The following is a 23,753-nucleotide window of genomic DNA, read 5'->3' as shown; positions in this document are numbered from 1 at the left end:
TATGTAAGGCAAAAATAAACCATATGTTGACAGGAATTTGGGATTCCAATGCAATTCTTCACAGATCTTCAATGAACAATTTTCAGTTTTGTAAGGATGTGCACACACACACACACACACACACACACACACACAAACACACAAAGTCCATGATAGCTAAAACCATATTGAATAATAAAAGAACTTCTGGAATTATCACCATCCTTGATTTTAAGTCTTGTTTGTTAGTCCAAGACTAGTGTTGTGATTATCCCGTGGTCATTCACATTACAATTTTCTTTTGCTGTGTATTAGAGTGGAATGCAGTATCACAACTGAAACTGATAATAAAACAGTATGGTATTGCCACAAAACAAATAATTTGATCAACTGAATTGAAATGAAGACCAAGACATAAATCCACACAACTATGGACACATAATTATTTCTATAAAAAGAAATACACACAGAAAAAAATCATTGTTAATAAATTGTGCTTCTCAAACTGGATGAGTACATATAGAAGAATCCAAATAGATTTACATTTGTCACCTGGCCAAAAACTCAATTCTAAGTGAATCAAAGATCCCAACATAAAACCAGATACACTGATCATGACAGAAAAAAAAATAGGTATTAACCTTGAAATCATTAGCACAGGAAAAGACTTTCTAAGCAGAATACCATTATCAAAGTCACTAATATCAACAGTCAATAAATGGAACCTCGTGAAACAAAAAATATATATATATCAGGGACACCATCATTCAGAACAGTAGCTTATAGAACAGGACATTTTTTTTTTTACTAACTATACATCTTATAGAGCGCTACTAACTAAAATATATAAAGAACACCACCAACAAAAACTATCAAGAAAACAACCGAATTAAAAATGAGGTGCAAATCTAAACAAAATTCCAAAAGAGGAAACTCAGATGGCTAAGAAACACTTAAAGAAATTTCAAAATTTTTAGCCATCTGGAAAATGCAAATACAAAACTTCCTTGAGATGTCTTCTTAAACATGTCTAAATGTCTAAGATAAAAAAAAAAAAAAAAAAAAAAAAAAAAAAAAACAAGTGATGGGGAACACTCATTCATTGCTGGTAGGAGAGCAAACTTGTACAGCCATTACAGAAATCAGTTTTGTGGTTGTTCAGGAAGATTTGAATTGATCTAATTCAAGATCCAGCTATACCACTCTTTGGTCATATAATCAAAGGAAGCTTTATTCTACCAGAAATATACTTGCTCTGATATATTAATTGCTTCTCTATTCATAACAGCCAGAAAATTTGAAACACCCTAGATGTCACAACAGAAGAATAGATAAAGAAAAGGTGGTATATTTACACAATGAAGTATTACTCTATTACTCTGCTGGTAAAAACAAAACAAAAACAAAACAAAACAAAACAAAACAAAACCTATAACCATGAGATTAACAAGGACATGGATGGAATTAAAAAAAATCATTCTGAGTGAGATAACCTAGACACATATGGCATGTATTTACTTAGTTATTAATTCAATGATAGCCAAATTGCAATCTATAACAGTGGTTATGTATAGAGTAAGGGACTAGGAGGGACAGATATATCTTCCTAGGAAAGGGAAATAGCAGGAAAAGTTATTGATGAATGAGGACAGGAATAGAAGGATTAAGTAGAGAGATGGGGAGGGATGAGGAGCATGAGGGAGGGAGTATAGGAAGAGATTGCTAAAAGAAAGGGCCATTTGAGATGTAGCATGGAAACTTAATGTAGTAGAAGCTTCTACTAAATCTAAATGAAATCATCAGTTTTCATGGGGGAGACAGAGACCCATTGGATATCTCTTGTTTCCAAATGTAACTTCCAGGATTGGGTTATATGTAATTGAGTTGTTAGCCAAAGGGGTCCCATAGGAAACCTCAAAAAATAAAGGCTGCTGCCAAGATTAAAAGTTGCTCTTCACAAATTGATGGCAAGTTGCCATTGCTGAAACAAAGACCTACAGAACTCATTGAACATGGAGAAGTTGAGCTGGTGCCACATATAGCCTTTACCTCTAAGAGCTAGCGCCTTTGGTATAAGGAGGTATGCTTCACACTACCAAAGAAGAGATGTATATAGCAATACAGGCACAAAACCTTTGTTATACAATAGTATCTTTCTTGCAAGATGTGCTAATGCAATGGTTTGTAGTAAAATTTGCTGGAGTAACCAATCAATTTCTGTTTTGACTAAAGACCTGCTCCATGAGACGAAGTGATACATGACACTGTTAGAGTAACAAAGAACCTGAGACTGGATAGCCTATGGACCTGTGATAAAGCTAATACCTACCGTTTTCCCCTCCCCCCCAAAAAAATAATAGCAATAAAGTGACTCCTAATGACATTCTGCATACTCCTGTACCAGTGTCCTGTCCAGACATCATCAGTGAAACTTTCATTTGCAGTAGTTAGAGACAAACACAGAGACTTACAGCCATACCTTAAACAGAGAATAAGAAACCTCGGGATATCTCCATCAAATTCATCTGCTTAGGGTTCACGTAACCTCTCTGAAGTGGAGATGGAAAGAGTATAAAAGCAAGAGGGAATGGAGGACACCAAGAGTACAAGCCTCTCTAAATCAACATAATAAAAGCTCATATGAACTAACAGAGACAGAGGAAGCATAGGGTCTGCAGCGTTCTAAAACACATGAGGTCCTAGAGCTGAAAGGAGGAGTTGACACTTCCCCATCCCTAGTCCAGAAACAATCTGAATTTGATAACCACTTGCACATGAGTAGTTTCCTCTAAGGAGTCTCACTGGGTATAAAAAACACAACCCAAAGCCCAGGAGTGGTTAATTGGCCAACACAAAATGGCTTCTATGCTCTTTTTGTGGACTTTTGGTACCATTTTACTTTGTTTTGGCGTTTTTGTCTAATTGGTCTTTTAGTTTATGTACATAGTTTGATTTGTAGTTTTAGTGTTTTAATGGGGTTCCTGAGTATGTAAAATGAGTGAGTTTCTGTTTCTTGTACCTAATCTTGGCCTCTTTTCCTTCTTTCTTTTGTCCAATTCTGTTATATTACCTTTTGTTTAATTATATATTATTATTTTTTACTTTATTTACTAACATATAATTTATTCATTTTGTATTCCAGCTGTAGCCTCCTCCATCTTCTGCTCCCACTCTCACCTTGGCCCCTCTTCTCTTCCTATGCCCCTCTCCAAATTCACTGATATGGGAGGTCCTCCTCTCCTTCTATCTAATCCTAGCCTATCAGGTCTCATCAGGCCTGACTCTATTGACTTCCTCTGTGGCCTGATAAGGCTGCCCCCACTAGGAGGAGGTGATCAAAGAGCAGGGTACTGACTTCATGTCAGAGACAGCCCCTGTTCCCATTACTAGAGAACCCAATTGTAGATGAGCTTTCTGGGCTACATCTGAACAGAGGTTCTAGGTTATCTCCATACATAATCCTTGGTAGCTATATTGGTCTCTATCCATTCTTCAGTTGAGGGTCTTCTTACTGGTGGTTGTATTACAAGAAATATATGACTTTTATGCATTTTTGAAACATCAATCTTTATAATACATAATACCATAAAATACTATGCCTGTTTTGTAGAGAATTCAGTTAAAATTGTGTTGTCTTCTCTACACAAACTTTAAACAAGGCAATGGATTAAACAACGTGTAATTGAACTAACTTATGACTAACATGAATCTTTTTTCTTTTAATAAGAGAACTGTATAAATCAGTGGTGCATGGCTACATATTCTGGGGGTGACTGTGTTTACACATTGATGATTCATACTCATTTAATTTGAAGGGCTGCAATTATTCATCATCAGTGACTCAAGCAATAGTTACATAAGCTCTCCTGTGACTTTGCAGTGAGTTAGAAAATTTTATTCAAGAATTTAAATTGTTGATTATGTAAATCAAAACAAATTTATTTTTTTAAAATAATGTTAGCCTAATGTGTAAGTGGTAATGAGAGAACCAAATCAGTCATTGGACAATCAATAGCTCAACTCTACCATGCTTTGTAGGATATGTTAATCTCACAAAAATGCCAGATTGTTCTTTAATAATATAATTAGGCTCTTGCATGAGGAATCAAAGTTTTCATGACTAAAATATGATGAATAGCTGTACACTTGAAAAAACCTGATGAAATTCAGTTGCTAATTATCAAAATTAACTTTAACAATTTTCTTTACATCTAAATAGGTTATCAAAACAAATTGCTGAATTCAGAAAAGTAAAAGACTTCTCTATTCCTACTACTATTACTATTCTGGCTCCATATGTTACAAAGAACCAAAACTACCATTATCCTTGGAGAAATCTAGCAATTCAGGCATTAATTAGGGTAGGCCCCATTTTATGTGTCCTTTACTGTCACAGAAGCCAAAAGCATACTCTCCATGCACAAAAATGGAAAGCATGTGCCTTGTCCTTGGTACATGGTCCATAAAAGATAGATGTTAAATATCCATAATACTTCACATGCCCTCAGCACTTCCTGATCTCCTAGGCTACACAGGTGATATACTTATCAAGTCTCAGGTGATAGTTTATATATAGGTTATATGATTCTTTAGTCTTTGTTTGTGAAGGTGAAAAAATATGAGGACGGACATAGGATGAAGTATTAGACATGGATGAAATCAACAAAGGGAATAAATGTAAAATGAAAAGACTAGTCTCAAGCAAAACACCTGGATTATGGGCACCGTTAATAGATTGGAGAAAGAAGAGATACAAAAAAGGAATGATCAGAGACAGAGACCAAAACTAGAAATCTTGGACTCATTAGAATGATCTCCACATATTTAATTCATAGCATGTATTCAGTCTTAGACACTTGTAAAAAAATTAGGGCAGTTAGAGAAATACGAATTTCAAAGACTGCATAAAAATATGCTAAATATATGCTGGGGATTTCTGTGGGGGATGGAGATCTTTAGAAATCGAATAAATAGAAGTCAGTTTTAATTTGCATATCTTCAAGAACATCTTACATTATATCATATGCGACCTTGGTACTAAAGTAGTGATTAAACAATTAACATTCCATATATTCTCAGTAGAATAATTGCTCTGTTTTCAGAAGCACATTTGAAAGGCATTTAAAAGATATAGATGGGGAGAAATCATTTTTATACCCTAAAATTTCCTAGATTTAACATTTTAATGGTGGAAATTACTTTTTTAGCAAAGGCAAGAATAAACTCTTTGCATATAGTAATTTCTTTCAACTGGATCACACAATGAACCATTTGGACAGCAGCCAATGCTAGTAAGTCTATTCATTCCCTATATATAAAACAAAGGTATTCCACTGTCTTAAAATACCAGGAAGAATTTAATGTAAGTTTGAAACATTTTCAGGGTTGTTTTTCATCCCAAAAAACATTTATCCCTCAAGTCATAGGACTATAGGCTACAAACACAGATAACTTGTCTATGGTCAAGGATCTGACTCTACTAACAGAAAAAAAAAATTAATTCCCCACTTGAAATGTCCTCACTGTGCTTAATGGATTTTGTGGAATCAGAGTTCTCCTTAGATTCTAAAGTAGCATTTGACAAAATTCAACAGCTATTCATGTTTAAAGTTTGACGAAATCAGGGATACAAGGCATATACCTAAACATACTAAAAGCAATATTCAGCAAGCTTATAGCCAATATCAAAATAAATGGAGAGAAACTTAAATCAATCCCACTGAAATCAGAGACAAGGCAAGGCTGCCCACTCTTTCCTTTTCTCTTCAACATATCTCTTGAAGTCCTAGCTAGAGTAATAAGACAACCAAAGGAGATCAAGGGGCTACAAATCAGAAAGGAAGAGGTCAAAGTGTCACTATTTGCAGATGATATGATAGCATATATTAGTGACCCCAAAAATTCTACCAGAAAACACCTTCAACTGATGAACACCTTCAGCAAAGTGGCTGGATACAAAATTAACTGAAAAAAAATCAGTAACCCTCCTGTATACAAAAGACAAACGGGCTGAGAAAGAAATTAGGGAAACAACACCCTTCACAATAGCCACAAATAACATAAAGCACCTTGGTGTGACTCTAAACAAACAAGTGAGAGACATGTATGAAAAAAACTTCAAGTCTCTGAAGAAAAAATTGAAGAAGATATCAGAATATAGAAGGATCTCCCATGCTTATGGATTGGTAGGATTAACACAATGAAAATGGCCATCCTACCAAAAGGAATCTACAGATTCAGTGCAATTTCCATCAAACTACCAACACAATTTTTTTTACAGACCTTGAAAGAACAATTCCCAATTACATATGGAAAAAAAAAAAAAACAGAATAGTTAAAATAATTCAGTACAATAAAAGTATCTCCATCCCTGATCTCAAGCAATATTATAAAACACTTATATGCATGGTAATGGCATAGAAACAGACCTGTTCATCAACGGAATCGAATTAAAGACTCAGAAATAAACCCACACACCTATAGATACTTGATTTTTGACAAAGAAGCCAAAACCATACAATTGAAAACAGATTACTACAAAATCATAACCTTATCTTTTTCCACTACAGACATCAGTACAGTAATGTCTTACCCTGTGAAGTCATGCTGTCCTGGGTCTATATCATTAAAAATCCACATACCTTATATCTCATTTGCTTACAAGCAAGCTAGTAAAAACACTGGTTATTTTGACAGTATGTAAAAGACACGTCTTTTTTTCTCAGTAGGAAGAATTATGTCTAGTTCTTAAAGTCTCTTCATTAATGTTTACCTACTACAGGGGCCTTATATTTCTGAGGCATACTGATATTTTTTTTAAGGCTCAAGTTTTTATTTTTTTCTTTTGTGTTACTTTTTTAAAAATATTTTTCTATGGCTGGGATACAAACTATATAAATTATCATTAATATAAAAAATAAAAATTATAAAAACTATTTTTATTATTACAGCTTATTCACATTGTATCTCAGCTGCAGCCTCCTCTTTCTTTCTCTTCTGATCCCACCCTCCCTCCCTTTTCTCCTCCCAATCCCCTCCTCAAGTCCACTGAAAAGGGAGTTCCTCCTCCCTTTCTCTCTAACCCTAGCCTATCAAGTCTCATCAGAACTAGCTGCATTGTCTTCCTTTGTGGCCTGATAAGGCTGCTCTCCCTTCAGGGGGAGGTGATCAAAGGCCAGAAAATGAGTTAATGTCAGAGACAGTCCCTGTTCCCATTACTAGGGAACCCACTTGGAGACTGAGCTGCCATGGGCTACATTCGTGCAGGGGTTCTAGTTTATCTTCTTGTATGGTCCTTGTTTGGAGTATCAGTCTCAGAAAAGGCCCCTGGGCCCAGATTTTTTGGTTCTGTTGCTCTCCTTGTGGAGTTCCTGTCTCCTCCATGTCTTTCTATGTCCCCTTCTTTCATATGTTTCCCTGCTTTCTCTCCAAAGTTTGCCCATGAGCCTCAGCATCTGCTTTGATACCCTGCTAGGTAGATTCTTTCAGAGACCCTCTGTGGTAGGCTCCTGCCCTGTTCCCTGTCTTCTCCCTCTTCTGATGTCCATCTTGGTTGCCTTTCTGAGTGAGGATTGATCATCTTACCCAGGATCCTCTTTCTTGCTTAGTTTCTTTGGGACTATATATCTCACTATGTTTATCCTATATTATTTGGCTAATATCCATTTATAAGTGAGTATATATCATATGTTTCTTTCTGCTTCTGGGATACCTCACTCGGGATGATTCTTTTCTAGTTCTCTCCATTTACCTGCAAATGTCATGATTTCCTTGTTTTTAATTGCTGAGTAGTATATTTCATTGTGTAAATGTACCATACTTTCTGTACCCACCCCTCAGTCGACATCTGGGTTGTTTCCATATACTGGCAATTATCAATAAAGCTATTAGGAACACGATCAAGGCAAATGACTTTGTTGTCTATTTAAGCATATTTTAGATATATGCTTAGAAGTGATATAGCTGGATCTTGAGGAAGTGCTATTCCTAATTGTCTGAGAAATCAAAACATGTTTTGAAAAAAGAGAATTTGTAAACTGGTTAATGACTATAAATATGATGCTGAAATTAATGGAAAATTACATTTTCTCTGGATAAGCCCAGAAATTAACATCTTGCTATGTTGTGTATGTAGTAAAACTGTGTTTTAATCTCCTGTCTAAACCTACATCTATTAAACACAAAAATAACCTTTATCATCTTTATATCACCAAGAATTGCTACAGTGTCTAGTACAGTGCAATATCTAATAATGCTAAGACCCTTTGTTACAGTTTCTTGTGTTGTGATGACTGCCAACCACAGAAGCATACAATGGAAATAAGACAATTTCTTCAACAAACGTTGCTTGTCTAACTGGATGTCTACGTGTAGAAAAATGCGCAAATATCCATATTTATCGCCCTGCACAACCTAAAGTCCAAGTGGATCAAAGACCTCAACATTCTTATGACAAATACTGATAAGTTCATAATACTCATAAGTCAATGTTAGGCACAGGAACATAGGCATAAACACATAACCTCAACAAGTTCACCATTTAGTAACCACCAGTTACTTAATGGTTCAGACCATTAAGTATCAATGGCAGTATCAATTTTTGACCTCCTCACCATTGGAGAACTGACTGTCACCTAATCTTCTAATTTCTCAAAAAGTAGATATGATGTAGAAAACTTCGAGGAGCCTGAAACACATTTATCCACACCTACATAATATAATATCATTATAAACTACAGTAATTTAGAATGAATGCTGAATGTTTCCTTTTTCACCCTCCATAGTCTTAGTAATCCAACTAAGGAGAAAGGTATTTTTGCAGACTTGATCAAAGATTCTAAACATTGAGAAGATAAAATTTAGCTGTTTCAATCAATTATATACGTCTTTCAATATGACCAGTAGTTTACTTATTCTCCATAATTGGTTGAATCCTTAAAGGTAATTTCTATAGTCCTTATTTTTTTTTAAGTAATCACAATTTCTTTATCATCAAGGAAATGCATTTCTAAGTATCTTCAAGCATAAATTACAGGTCTGATTTGTGACTCATGACTAACAGCACTGTTTCATTTATGCTTTTCGCTTCTCATTACTTCAGGAAATGCAAAGTTCCCTCAGTTTGCTTCTAATGTTATCTACAAATCAGTGGTATTACCAGACTAATGTGCTAAGAAACTATTGCATCATACTATTTCCTTTCGATAAAATACACAAAATAATTTTTTTTTTCTATTTTATTGTAGTATAGCTGAAGTATGTGATGTTGTAATTTCCTTTTTTCCTAATTCTGGTATTTTCAGTTAATATCTCTGTACCATATGCTGCCATTCCTTTCTTTACTTATAATAACGACAAGAACTTGAACTTCACAGTTCTTTACAGATTTTAAGACAAGGTGTTCCAAGCTGTTTCATTTGATCCTCACAATAGTTATTCAAATAAGCTTCCAACAGTCTTTACCTCCTTTAAGATAAATATTCCTGTTTAAGCCTCTTAAACCTTCCAATCCACCAGTTTCCTCATTTTTATTTAATGATGAAAATCTTTAAAATAGAAGCAATAATAGTAATAATAATAATAATAATATTTAAAAGGATGGCAAATGGCAAAAAAGTTATGTGTAAAACCAACCACTTTCTGATTGGAGTTAATTTCTACTCCATGAAATAGAACCCATGTCAGACAATGTTCAGCCAGTCAAGAACTTCAGATTATATAAGTCATGGACCTAAGGAATAACCTAATTCTATTATTCAGCTAGAAGAACATAGTAAAAAAAATTATTTTTGATGACATGCTGCTATTATACACAGATAATTGCCTCATTCAACCTTCATCAGAGAAGCTTCTTTTTACAGTAGACAGCGATTAATAAATAGTTCCATAACTGTACAATACACAGAGAATGAGAGATTAAATAAAGTGTTTTATTCAGTCCCCTTCTCTTTTTCAAAGCTCAGGTCTCTATGCAGAATAGGCAGAAAACTGTAAGATCTAACGGGGATGTATGATTCCAAAGAAACAGCTTCTTCCAGACCCATAAGGACTGATATAAAAGCTTACAGAGGATTTGGGCAGTATGCACAATACCTGCTAGGTTCAAACCAAGTGAGGTCCAAGCACTGAGAGGGACAACTTCCTGACCTAAACAGAACACCAACAACACAGGCTCTAAGAGCTACAATGAATAAACGGGACCTCATGAAACTGAAAAGCTTCTGTAAAGCAAAGGACAGGGTCATCAAAACAAAATGACTGCCTACAGATTGGGAAAGAACCTTCACCAACACTTTTTCTGACAGAGGGCTAATATCCAGTATATTTAAAGAACTAAAGAAGCTGAAAAGTAGCAAACAAAGTAATCCCATTAAAAAATGGGGAACAGAGCTAAACAGAGAACTCTCTGTAGAGGAATATCGAATGGCAGAGAAACACTTAAAGAAATGTTCAACTTCATTAGCCATTAGGGAAATGCAAATCAAAATGACCCTGAGATTTCACCTTATATCCATCAGAATGGCCAAGATAAAAACTCAAGTAACAACACATGCTGGATAGGTTGTGGAGAAAGGGGAACCCTTCTCCACTGCTGGTGGGAATGTAAATTGTACAACCACTCTGGAAATCAATCTGGCTGTTTCTCAGACAACTAGGAGTAGCGGTTCCTCAAGATCCAGCCATACTACTCCTACGCATATATCCAAAAGAGGCTCAAGTACACAATAAGGACATTTGCTCAACCATGTTTATAGCAGCTTTATTTGTAATAGCCAGAAGCTGGAAACAGCCCCGATGTCCCTCAACTGAAGAATGGATGCAGAAATTGTGATACATCTACACAATGGAATATTACTCAGTAATGAGAAATAAGGAAATCATGAAATTTTCAGGGAAATGGTGGGACCTGGAAATGATCATCTTGAGTGAGCTGTCCCAGAAGCAGAAAGACACACTGTATATACTCACTCATATAGACATGTAATATATGATAATCCTCTTAAAATCTGTATGTCTAAAGAAACTAATCAACAGAGAGGACCCTGAATAATATGCTCAATCCCCATCCTGAAAGGCAAAGAGGAAGGACATCAGAAAGAAGAAGAAAACAGGAAACAAGCTAGAAACCTGTCATGGAGGGTCTCTGAAAGGCTCTGCCCTGCAGACTATCAAAGCAGATGCTGAGACTTACGGCCAACTTTTGGGCAATGTGCATGGAATCTTATGTAAAAAGTGGGAAATAGTAAGATCTGGAGAGGACAGGAACTCCACAAAGAGAGCAACAGAACCAGAAGTTTGAACACAGGGGTCTTCCCAGAGACTCATACTCCAACAAAGTACCAGGCTTGGAGAGAACCTAGAACCCCTGCACAGATGTAGCCCATGGCAGTTTAGTGTCCAAGTGGGTTACATAGCAATGGGAAGAGGGACTGCCTCTGACATAATCTGATTGGTCTTCTCTTTGATCACCTCCCCCTGAGTCGGGAGCAGCCTTACCAAGCCACAGAAGACAACAGCTACTCCTGATGAGACTTGATAGACTATATCAGAAGGAAGGAGAGGAGGACCTCCCCTATCAGTGCACTTGGGGAGGTGTATGCCTGACGAAGGGGTGGGAGGGTGGAATCCGGAGGGGAGGATGGAGGGGTTTTGGGGGGATACAAAGTGAATAAAATGTAAGTAATTAAAAAAAATCAGTAGCCCTTCTATATAGAAAAATTAGCTGAGAGAGAAATTTGGGAAACGACATCCTTCACAATAGCCACAAATAACAAGTACGTTGGTATTACTCTAACTAAGCATGTGAAATAACTGTAAAAAACGAACGAACAAACAAACAAACAAAAAAAAAAAAACACCTTTAAGTCTCTGAGGAAGTAATTGAAGACGATATCAGAAGATGGAAAGACCTCTCACACTCATGGATCGGTAGAATTAACATAGTGAAAATGGCCATCCTGCCAAAAGGAAACTATAGTTTCAATGCAATTCCCATCAAAATACCAACACAATTCTTTACAGATCTTGGAAGTACATTTCTCAATTTTATATGGAAAAAAAATGAAGCAACAGTCCATCTAGACATATCTCCATCCATGATATCAAGCTGTACCACAAAGCAATAGTAATAAAAACTGCATGGTATTGGCATGGAACAGAATGGTGTATGGATGGAATAAAATAGAAGACCCAGAAACAAACCCCCACACCTATGGGTACTTGGTTTTTGACAAAGAAGACAAAAGCATATAATGGAAATAAGACAATTTCTTCAACAAACGTTGCTTGTCTAACTGGATGTCTACGTGTAGAAAAATGCACAAATATCCATATTTATCGCCCTGCACAACCTAAAGTCCAAGTGGATCAAAGACCTCAACATAATGCCATACACACTAAACCTCTTAGAAGGAAAATTGGGGAAGAGTCTTGAACTCATTGACACAAGAGACAACTTCCTGAACAGAACACCAACAGCCCAGACTCTAAGATCAACACTGAATAAATGGGATTTCATGAAACAGAAAAAAAAAAAGTGTAAAGCAAAGGACACTGTTCTCAGAACAAAAGACAGCCTACAGATTAGGATAGGATCTTCATCAACCACATATCTGACAGAGGGTTAATATACAGAATATATAAATATCTTGAAGAGTTAAATAGGAAAAAAATCTAGTAACCTAATTAAAAAGTACAGAGCTAAACAGAGAATTCTCAATAGAGAAATATCGAAAGACAGAAACATTTAAAGAAATGCTCAACATCCCTGTTCATCAGGGAAATGCAAATCAAAATGACCCTGAGATTTCACCTTACACCCATCAGAATGGCTATAATCAAAAACTCAAGTGACAACACATGTTGGAGAAGATGTGGAGAAAGAGGAACCCTCCTCCATTGCTGGTGGGAATGTAAACTTTTACAACCACTTTGGCAAACAGTCTGGTGCTTTCCCACACAAATAGGAATAGTGCTACTTTAAAATCCAGCTATAGCTCCACTAGGCATATATCCCAAATAGGCTCAAATGTATAACAAGGACATTTACTACAAACATTTACCATGTTTGTAGCAGCTTTATTTGTAATAGCCACAATCTGGAGACAACCCAGATGTCCCTCAACTGAGGAATGGATACAGACATTGTGGTTCATTAACACAACAAAATACTACTCAGCAATTAAAAACAAGGAAATCATGAAATTTGCCAGGAAATGGTTGGAACTAGAAAAAATACTTCTGAGTTAGTTATCCCAGAAGCAGAAAGACACACATGATATTTACTCACTTATAAATGGATATTAGACTTATAATATAGGATAAACTTACTAATATCTGTACACCTCAAGTAGCTAAGCAAGGATCAAGACCTGGGTAAGACAAACAAACCTCATGCAGCAAGGCAAAGGGAGTGGACATCAGAATAGGGAGAAAACAGGGAACAAGGACAGAAGCCCATCACAGAGGACCATTGAAAGACTTTACCCAGCAAGGTATCAAAGGAGATGCTGATACTCATACCCAAACTTTGGGCAGAATGCAGGGAATCTTATGAAAGAAGGGGGAGACAAGAAGATAGAAAGACCTGAGTGGACAGAAGCTCCACAAGGAGAGTAACAGATCAGAAATTTTGGGGATAATGGTCTTTTCTGGGGCTGATACTCCAACCAAGGACCAAGCATTGAGATAACCTAGAACCCCTGCACAGATGTAGGTCATGGCAGCTCAGTCTCCAAGTGGGTACACTAGTAATGGGACCAGGAGCTGTCTCTGACATGAACTCACTGGCTTGCTCTTTGATCACCTCCCCCTGAGGGGGAAGCAGCCTTACCAGGCCACAGAGGAAGACAATGCAGCCAGTTCTGATGAGATTTGATAGGTTAGGGTCAGAGGGAAGGGGAGGAGGACCTTTCCTAGCAGTGGACTTGGGGAGGGGAATGGGAGGAGATGAGGGTTAGACTAAGAGTGGGATTTGGAGGGAATGAGGTAGGGAGCTACAGCAGAGTTACAAAGGGAATAGACTGTAATTTATAAAAATATGAATAAAATTTTAAAAATGAAACAAGAGAGATAAAATATAATTCAAAAGTATGAGCCAAAAAATTTCTATGCCATAAGCCTTTTATCCATAATATAATTATTTCCCTTAATAGTTATGGCTCAAGAAAAAAAAAATGAAAGCCTGCTCACCAAGGACAAGAGCTGAAAGTTACTAACTATTCAACTACCCTGAGTCTGACTAAATGTTCTCATATCTCTCTCTATCTGATATATCATTATACTAACTCAATGCTAATCACATAATGGACCCTCAAATATGTAAAATAAAATAACCATATATTTGAATTATTTACTTAGTACATAATATTAATAAATTAAATTTTTAAAAATGTTGTATATGTGTATGTGAATTGCCAAGCATTTGAAAATTAGTGGTTTAATTTTAGACATTCAAAATTTGAAAGGTATGTAAATATCTAAATCAAGAACTCCTTACTCATTCTTAACAAAGCATCCAAAATCTTGTCTTAGTATCTACCAATGCAAACTGCCAACTCTATACCAAATTAAATCTAAACCTATTCTGTATTCATTTAGAACTTTCCTTTTCCAGAAGCAACGATCATTTAACTGTTTCCCTTCTTAAATCACCTCTTGAATTTTCATTCATTTATATCTTTTATTGGTTTATTTTCATTAAAAATTATACTACTAGTAAGGTTTAATAAAAGAAAAAACAACCAGCTGAATGTAATTCAATAAAACTCTAACCTTCTGATCTCTTTCCGATTACCTCTAATTTCCACCATCGAAAGAAAGGCCGCATAGTGTGTTTAAAATCAATACTTGTACCCATAGATGTTTGATTGTTCATGGAACTACATAAGAGGTAGAATGCCACTAAAAAAAATCAGCATTGTTTCACCCTATCCTCTCCTTGAACAACATATAACGCCCATGGTTATTAGCCACAAGAAAACATGATTGTCTTTTTTTCCTTTGCCAAGAAGACAGGGATTTTCAAAATATTATTAAAACACTATACCACTATTACTAAACTAAAATTGAAAAAAAGATGCATCAGTCTTGCAGTAAATGTCACTGACTTGGAAGATGAGTGGTCCTATCCTTTGACATTCTAGTGAGGTCATCAAGGACTGCCTGGCTAAAGACATAAGGAGCATACAAGAAATATTTCTTGGAACAAGAGTTGGGCTGTGAAAGGCTCTGTGAAGACTGAAAAGTCTCACAAGCTAGAAAAAGTGAATTTTGTTCTGGCAGACATCTTTTGGAACATTTAATTGCCCCCAATTCAGCAATATCACTTGTAAAATAACTTTGGGTGCTAGAAAATAAAATGTCAATAAGAAAATTGAAAACTGTAGCAAGAAAGTATTATCCAAAAATATAAATTACATACACATTCAGCTACCTTGTAGGGTTCTCCAAAAAGATCAAAGCCTGAAGAAAAGAGATCCTCTTCTTGCTGAACTTCTTGACTCCTTCTTTCCCATTCCTTTTTCTTAAGTGCGCTACGGTCTTGTTCATAGTGACTGACATGAAAAGGAAAAGACACAGAAAACATTCATTAAGCATAAAAAAAGTAGATATTCCTTGTTATATCTACCAAAAAAAAGGATGCAAGCCATTTCTGTCCAACTCAAGATTACATAGAGAACAAAGAACCCCATTTTATCTGTAGAGCTTAAAAGAAGAAAAAAGAAAAGCAAAACAAAAAAAAAAACCTGAAATTTGCTCATTAGAGATTGTACCCATAACCATGCAAGTATGTAGAATTCTTTTCTCTTGTCCTTTTTTGATTACGAGATGCAATTTCACACTCTGAAAAAATAGTACTATACAGAGGATGGTGGAATTAAGTTTATATCATGTTCTCCGCCTCCTGGGGTCATAAATCCACATATGTCACATAATACAAAGGAAACAAATGATTAAAGTATGAATATTCAAATAAATGGGAAGTCTTCCCAAAACCTATATCCTATTTTAATGATCAGGAGTGATTTTTAGGATGTTAAATATTCTTATGTGGAGATGGACACATATCAATATTAATTAAATTATTTAAATGCTTGCATTTGATTACAAGATGGCAGTAACCAACTTGCACCATGTCTGAGGGGGACAGGATCCAAAACTCTGGAATTGGTGAGTGAAGGGGCAGCTGAAGTCAGAACATCAACATTGAGGCTTCCAGGTGAGTGTGACAACCCTTTGGCTGAGACCATTTGGATCAAGGTCACCTGCTGACATCTCCATGGACTGAGAATTGCAAATATTTACTCCCCTGAACTTTCCCTTGAAGGATCTCCCTCCTCAGTGGAGGCTGGCCACAGTGGATGCTCCAAGCACAGACTACCCTGCTTGGTAACTAAGACAGAAGAGGCAGGCTTCCCAGTTCCCCAGCAGCAGACAGCTGTACAGGCCTACCAGGTCTGTGGCTTGTGGCAGGACTCCCAGTGAGGCTCACTAGTACTTCCCCTAAGGAAAGAGAAGCAGTCATCAAAAGTCTCCCTTAAAAAAAAATAGGCCAGAGAAAGATGGTTTCAGTGCAGAATTCTACCAGACCTTCAATGAAGAGCTAACTAAAATTCTTTTCGAATTATTCTATAAAATAGAAACAAAAGGAACATTACCAAACTCATTCATTCTATGAAACCACAGTCACCTTGATATCTAAACCACACAAAGATCCAAAAAAAAGAGAGATTTCAGACCTATCACTCTTATGAACACTGATGCAAAAATACTCAATAAAATACTGGCAAATAGAACACAAGAACACATAAAAGATATCATCCTCAATGAACAAATAGGCTTTATCCCAGGCATACAGGGGTTGTTCAAATTATGGAAATCTGTCAATATAATCTACCATATAAACAAACTGAAAGATAAAAACTACATGATCATCTCCTTAGATGCTGAAAAAGCATTTGACAAAATCCAACACCCATTCATGTTTAAGGTCTTGAAGAGATCAGTGATACAAGACACATACCTAAACATAATAAAGAGAATATAGAGCAAGTCTACAGAATACATCAAACTAAATGGAGAGGAACTTAGGTCAGTCCCACTGAAATCTGGACAAGGCAGTCTTCCCCTCTCTCTGTATCTCTTCAACATAGTACTTGAAATCTTACCTAGAGCAATAAGACCATTAAAGGAAATCAAGGGGATACAAATCAGAAAGGAAGAAGTAAAAATATCACTATTTTCAGATGATATGATAGTACACATGAGTCATATAAAAATTCAAACAAAGAACTCATTCAGCAGATAAACATCTTCAGCAAATGGCTGGATACAAAAATAACTAAAAAAAAAAAAATCCTTAGCCCTCTTGTATACAAAAGAAAAAGAGCTGAGGAAGAAACTAGGAAAATGATGAAACCCTTCTCAATAACCACAAATAACAACACAATTCTTTGCAGATCTTGAAAGAACAAATCTCAACTTCATATCTAAAAACAAACAAAAAAAATTGCCAAAACAATCCTGAACAACAAGAGATTGTCTGGAGCTATCTCCAGCAATGATCTCAAGCTGTACTACAGGCAATATAGTACTGGTATAGAAAAAGAATGGTGGATCAATGGAATAAAAAAGAAGACCCAGGAATAAACCCACACACCTACAGATACTTGATTTTTTCACAAAAACCATACAATAGAAAAAACAAACAAACAACAACAACAAAAACAAAACAGCTTCATCAATAAATGTTGCTTGTCTACCTGGATGTCTACATGTAGAAAAATGCAAAAAGATTCATGTTTATCACCCTGCACAAAACTAAAATCCAAGTAGATCAAAGACCTCAACATAAAGCCAGACACACTAAACCTCTTAGAATTTAAAGTGGGGAAGAGCCTTGAACTCATTGGTGCAGGAGAAAACTTTCTGAACAGAACACCAACAGCCCAGGCTCTAAGAACAACAATCAATAAATGGGACACCATAAAACTGAAAAGCTTCTGTAAAGCAAAAGACACTGTCAACAGAACAAACGAGACCATACAGATTAGGAAAGGATCTTCACCAGTCTCATATCTGACAGAGGGCTAATATCCAGAATACATAAAAAAGTGAAGAAGTTAAAAAGCAACAAATCATGCAATCCAATTAAAAATGGACTAGAGAGCTAAACAGAGAATTATCAATAGAGGAATATTGTATGACAGAGAAACACTTAAAAAATGCTCAATATCCTTAGTCATCAGAGAAATGCAAATCAAAATGACCTTGATATTTCACCTTACACCCAGAATGGCTAAGATAAAATATTGAAGTGACAATACATGCTGGAAAGGATGTGGAGAAAGGAAAACCTTCTACCATTGCTGGTGGGAATGTAAACTTTAAAACCACTTTGGACCACTTTGGAAATCAATCTGGCACATTCTCAGAAAATTAGGAATAGTGCTACTTCAAGATCCAGCTGTACCACTCCTAGACCTTTATCCAAAACATGCTCAACTACACAACAAGGACATTTGCTCAACCATGTTTTCAGTAGTTTTATTCATAATAGCAAGAATCTGGAAACAACCCGGATGTTCCTCAACTGAGGAATTTGTACAGATGTTGTGGTCCATTTTCACAATGGTATACTACTCAGCAATTAAAAACAAGGAAATCATGAAAATTGCAGGCAAATGGTGGCATCTAGAAAGCATCATCCTGAGAGAGGAATCCCAGAAGCAGAAAAAAGCACATGGTATATGCTCACTTATAAGTGGCTATTAGACCTATAATATAGGACAATCATACTAAAATCTGTACACCTAAAGAAGATAAGCAAGAAAGAGGACCCTGGGTAATATAAACAATCCTCACTCCTAAAAGCAAACAGGACAGAAATTGGAAGAGGGAAAAAAATAGGAAACAGGACAGGAGCCTACCACAGAGGGCCTCTGAATGATTCTACCCAACAGTGTAACAAAGCAGATGCTGAGGCTCATAACCAAACTTTTGGCACAGTGATGATATTCTTATGAAAGAATGGGGGGATAGAAAGACCTGGAGGGGAAAGAAGCTCCACAAGGAGAGCAGCAGAAAAAAAAAAATCTGGGCCCAGGGGTCTTTTCTGAGACTGACACTCCAACCATGGACCATGCATGGAGATAAGCCAGAACCCCTGTACAGTTGTACCCCATGGCAGCTCAATCTCCAAGTGTGTTTCCTAGTAAGGGGAACTTAACTGTCTCTGACATGAACTCAATGGCTGGCTCTTTGAACACCCCCTCCTAAGGAGGGAAAAGTCTTACCAAGTCACAGAGGAAGACAATGCAGCCAGTCCTGGTGAGGCCTGATAGGCTAGGGTCAGATGGAAAGGGAGGAGGACCGCCCCTATCAGTAGACTTGGAGAGAAGCATGGGAGGAGATGAGGGAGGGAGGGTGAGATTGGGAGGGAATGAGGGAAGTGGCTACAGCTGGTATACAAAGTGAATAAACTGTAATTAATAAAATAAAGAAAAATAAAATAATTAAATACTCATTTCTTTTGTTTGGCTGTTCTTATTTTGATATATATATATCTATGTATGTATACATAGATATAAATGTATACTTATCTATCTATCTATCTATACATACATACATATATCTATATCAATATCAATATATACTGATCTATATCCATATAGATTGATCTATATCTATATCAATAGATATAGATCAATAGCCTAGATATATCATCTAGGCTCAGACGTTCTCTATAGTTCTTGTCCTTCCTTCCACTCACAAGCTGAGCTCCAAACACTACATTGTTTGGTAGCATTATGTTCACTGTCTATGTTGGAGCCTGATTTGAAAGTAAGCAGGCAGAGTGGCAACTTCAGTCCTTTTACTATACTCTATCCTCATGATACTCTAATCTCAATACCATGAATAACCATAGGTATGCAAGCTCATCAGTTTGTCAGAAATGTAAGAAAAATGGTGCCAAAGATGGAATGGAGTGTCAATTTCAGGTAGTATTTTTGCATTGTAGAAGTAGAAGGAGCTTTTGCAACAAGAAAAAAAGTATTCATTTATTTCTTTCCGTAGCAGATGATTTTCAACAAAAAAAGCAAGAACCAAATTCTCCTGTATCTGAGTAAATATGAGCAAGATGTCAGTTTCCTACCTATCTGTTCATTTTTTTGCATCTGACAGCTCAAAATGACAAGCCCATAGATCACATCTAATTCTTCCATGAAGAAAACTGAAGTGCTTTGCTCTCTTGGCTTTGCAAACTACCTTCTTTTTCCTCTGAGGGAAAAACATAATTAAAACCCTGAAGGAAAAAAGAAGAGAGAGAAGAAAAGGAAATGTGCTTTAACTTTCATGACAGCCCTTAAAGCAGCCAACAATAAGAGCACTTTCGGGGCTTTAACCCTAGCTTTGATTTTTTTTTTTTTTAAGAAGACTCTTAGCTGCATTTTGTATCAGTTCATTAGCTACCAAATTCCAGATGCAAACTTGAATAGCAGATTGAGCATGCACATGGGTGTTATTTGTTGCAGACAAAACTGCCTGCTGCATTTTTTTTTAACACATCTAACAAAGAACAGTTAATTCTCATATCTCTGGTGAGAAAGAATTTACTCTCCATAGAGTGCCACTGCTCTTGGATGGCAACCAAATAGGTCCAACTTTTTCCTTTCAAAGTCAGCATGGTATTGTTTTGAAAGCTTCACATGGTAAAGTCTAATGAAGAATGAACTACATGGTGATGAGGATTTCAGTGTATAACGTCACTGATTTCTGATTGAAACTAACATTACTAATTTGAACCACCAGCTAATTAAAACCACTGCTATGTATTTAGCCTCTTGTTATACCTACTGCAGTTTATAATTATGAAGCCCTCTTTATCTACTCAATTAAATTTCTTACAATTCAGGCAGGTTGCTTTTGAACCTGTGAACCCTGCAGAGACTGCGATAAAGTTTTTCTATCCTCTGAGGATTTGATGTACCTTTATTCCTGGACTTTTTTGTGAGAGAGCACCTGTGAAGGCCACATAGATACCTCAAGCTAGAAATGAATTAATCATCGCATTAATGTACCATTTGAGTTTATTCAAGGAGACAAGGACAGATTTAGTAAGTCTCATCAACACACACACACAAAAAAAAAAACCAAACAACAACAACAAAAAAACATCTTCTTGTTGAAAAGTTCAGCCCCAAATCTCAACTAGATGCTTCACAATTTGTTTCAAATTAGGATGTTTTCCTAACTTTTGTCTCCTAGGTAAGTCTTTAGCCATTAGTCTTATGAGGATGATTAAAAACCCTGACCACCAAAACCTAAATATATGATTTAGTTAATGAATCAAAGGCTTGTGCCATCTCTCCTATGTTTTGAGATCCTTGTGTCAGCTATATTTATATCAGCTGCTAGAAAATGCAGAAAGCAGTGTTTCTCAGTAAAGATTCTGTAAAACAAAATGGTACATTGCAAGATGGTGAGAAGACTTTCTCTTATGGAAGTTTTCCCACCTTTTATATGTTACCCATCTTTGTTCCTCTCAAGACTCCAGTAACAGATAAAGTCCATTCATTCCTGTGAACAGTGGAAAACTGAAATGAGAAGAGTTGTCCTAAGATTTCATAAGTGAGTGTTGAGGAAGACCTTAATTTGACTTTCTTCTATCTTCATATTTCTTCTCTTTCTTTCACACACTTTCCTAGTCTTGTCCTTAAATCTGATCTCAAACGCAGGTAACTCATTTTGTACATTAGAATCCCCATTTCGATTTGTGGGGAAATAAACCTGAGAGCACATGTAGAATCAATGAGATCTAGAAAGTTCAATTATGCCATATATATTAGATCACAGTGGTAGCTCACTTGGCCAACAATGCAGACTTATCTTTTAGTACAGAAGCAGTAAAGCAAGGAGACAATTTAGCGATCATCTAATTGTGTTGCCCTCATTTTACAGATGAAGAAATCTAAATAAAAAAGATATTAAGCATCACAGAAGGTTCTGTGCAAAATTCAGAGTTTGGAAGCCAGGTTTTCATATTTCCAAACTAGCTCTCTCTCTCTCTCCACTATTCAAAGTTTGACCCTCCTGTTTCCATCATACTCAAGAACAAATATGAGTCTCATTTTTTTTCCCCATTGGTCAACTTTCCCTAAGATCACATTACATTAGAAACCGCCAATAGAGAAAATGTTCAGGAATTTGATTTGGATTTGAATATAGAAAAATAAAGATATCTTTAATTTCATTTAAAAATGTACAGAACCTACAGTGTTTATAAAAATTGACCTGCATCTGTGGGAAAAGGCTAGGAACAGTGGAAGAAAAACCTATTTAATTCTGTTTTTTTTTTTTTTTTTCAATGCAGTTTATTCAGGAACATTGAACAATCCTCGGACCCCGGGAAAGCCAGCCCACAGCTTAAATAGCCTCTGGGTAGCCAACCCAGGCGTGCCACGGGGGCAATGCAGATAGGTCCACATACATGGAAGCAAGCCAGATCCTCGGCCTTAGCCAAATGTGGAGTTGTTCGTGACAGAGAGCACTCACCATCGGGAGGGTGGAAGGCGGAAAACAGCTCCATCTTTAAGGCATAGCATTCCGCAGCTCTCTACAGTTCCCCCTTTTTGTTTTAGACGCATCAGGCAAGAGAGAGGTCTGATCTCTGATATTAGAAATAAATTTGGACTTTGTACAGATGTTCATTTAGGTGTCATCCACCCAAAGAGCATCAGACCCGTCCGATACCTTTTTCTCAGAGGCGGGACCTGGGGCATCAACCCGCATGCAACCAGACATGCTCTTCTCTGGGTCCAAAGCGGCTGACCCTGAGTGCAGTGCTTAGCCTCGCATCCTGAGCGTATCATTTTAGCTTTTTATGGTATCCAACCATGCTTGGGGAGAATGTCCTGCTTCAATGGCTGTAAAGGCCTGAATGATCGTTAGCTTGAAATTTTCATGAAGTTAAATACCATTTTTCCTTAATTTGACTATTCTGAAAACTACTGAGGAAACATTAAAAAGTACTAATATTTTAAAGTGTTTGAACTATCATAACTTAAAATACTGCTGTATAATATGGGACTGAATGAGTTCTAGTACAACAGCATTAAATACCTCTATCCTAATAGCTTTCAATTTCTAAGAGGAATGGGCAAGGGAACATCCTTTAGTTTCCTCTAATCTTTACTTTGTAAGACAATATTTGTACCAATACTACCAGAAATTATGACCAAATGTCCTTGTTGTAAGGTGGAGCATCTTTTGGGGATCTACCCACAAGTGGTATAGCTGGTCTTGAAAAAGCAATGTTTCCAATTTTCTGCAAAAGTGCCAGATTGATTTCCAAATTGGTTATATACAAGTTTCTACTCCTAACAGCAATGGAGGAGGGTTCCCATTTCTCCACATTCTTGCCAACATGTGCTGTGACTTGAGGTTTTTTTTTTCAATCTTAGCCATTATGATGAGTATTAGATGGAATCTCAGAGTTGCTTTGATTTGAATTTCCCTGATGACTAAGGACATTGAACATTTCTACAACTGTTTCTCTGCTAGTTGATATTCCTCTGTTGAGAATTCTTTGTTTAGCTCAATACCACATTTTTAAAAATTTATTCACTTTTTATTAGTTACAGTTTATTCACTTTGTATCTGAGCTGTAGCCTGCTCCCTAGTCCCCTTCCAATCCCACCCTCCCTCCCTCATGTCCACCCATGCCTCTTCCCAAGTCCACTGATAGGGCAGGTCTTCCTCCTCTTCCATCTGAT

General features: G+C 36.5%; 1 protein-coding gene across 2 annotated transcripts in view; it reads right to left on the bottom strand.

The window, feature by feature from the left end:
• The window catches only part of Aff2 (ALF transcription elongation factor 2), a 793,967-nt gene that overhangs the window by 565,307 nt on the left and 204,907 nt on the right, over positions 1-23,753 (bottom strand). For both annotated transcript variants that reach the window (XM_060375629.1, XM_060375630.1), the window contains exon 2: positions 15,413-15,533. In XM_060375629.1, coding sequence (XP_060231612.1) covers positions 15,413-15,533 — 121 coding nt within the window. The remainder of the gene's footprint in view (positions 1-15,412; positions 15,534-23,753) is intronic.

This window comes from Meriones unguiculatus, chromosome X (genome assembly GCF_030254825.1).
Source record: "Meriones unguiculatus strain TT.TT164.6M chromosome X, Bangor_MerUng_6.1, whole genome shotgun sequence".
NCBI classification, from domain to species: Eukaryota; Metazoa; Chordata; class Mammalia; order Rodentia; family Muridae; genus Meriones; species Meriones unguiculatus.
The sequence above is the reverse complement of the archived record's forward strand: the minus strand, read 5'-3'. Positions and strand labels throughout refer to the sequence as shown.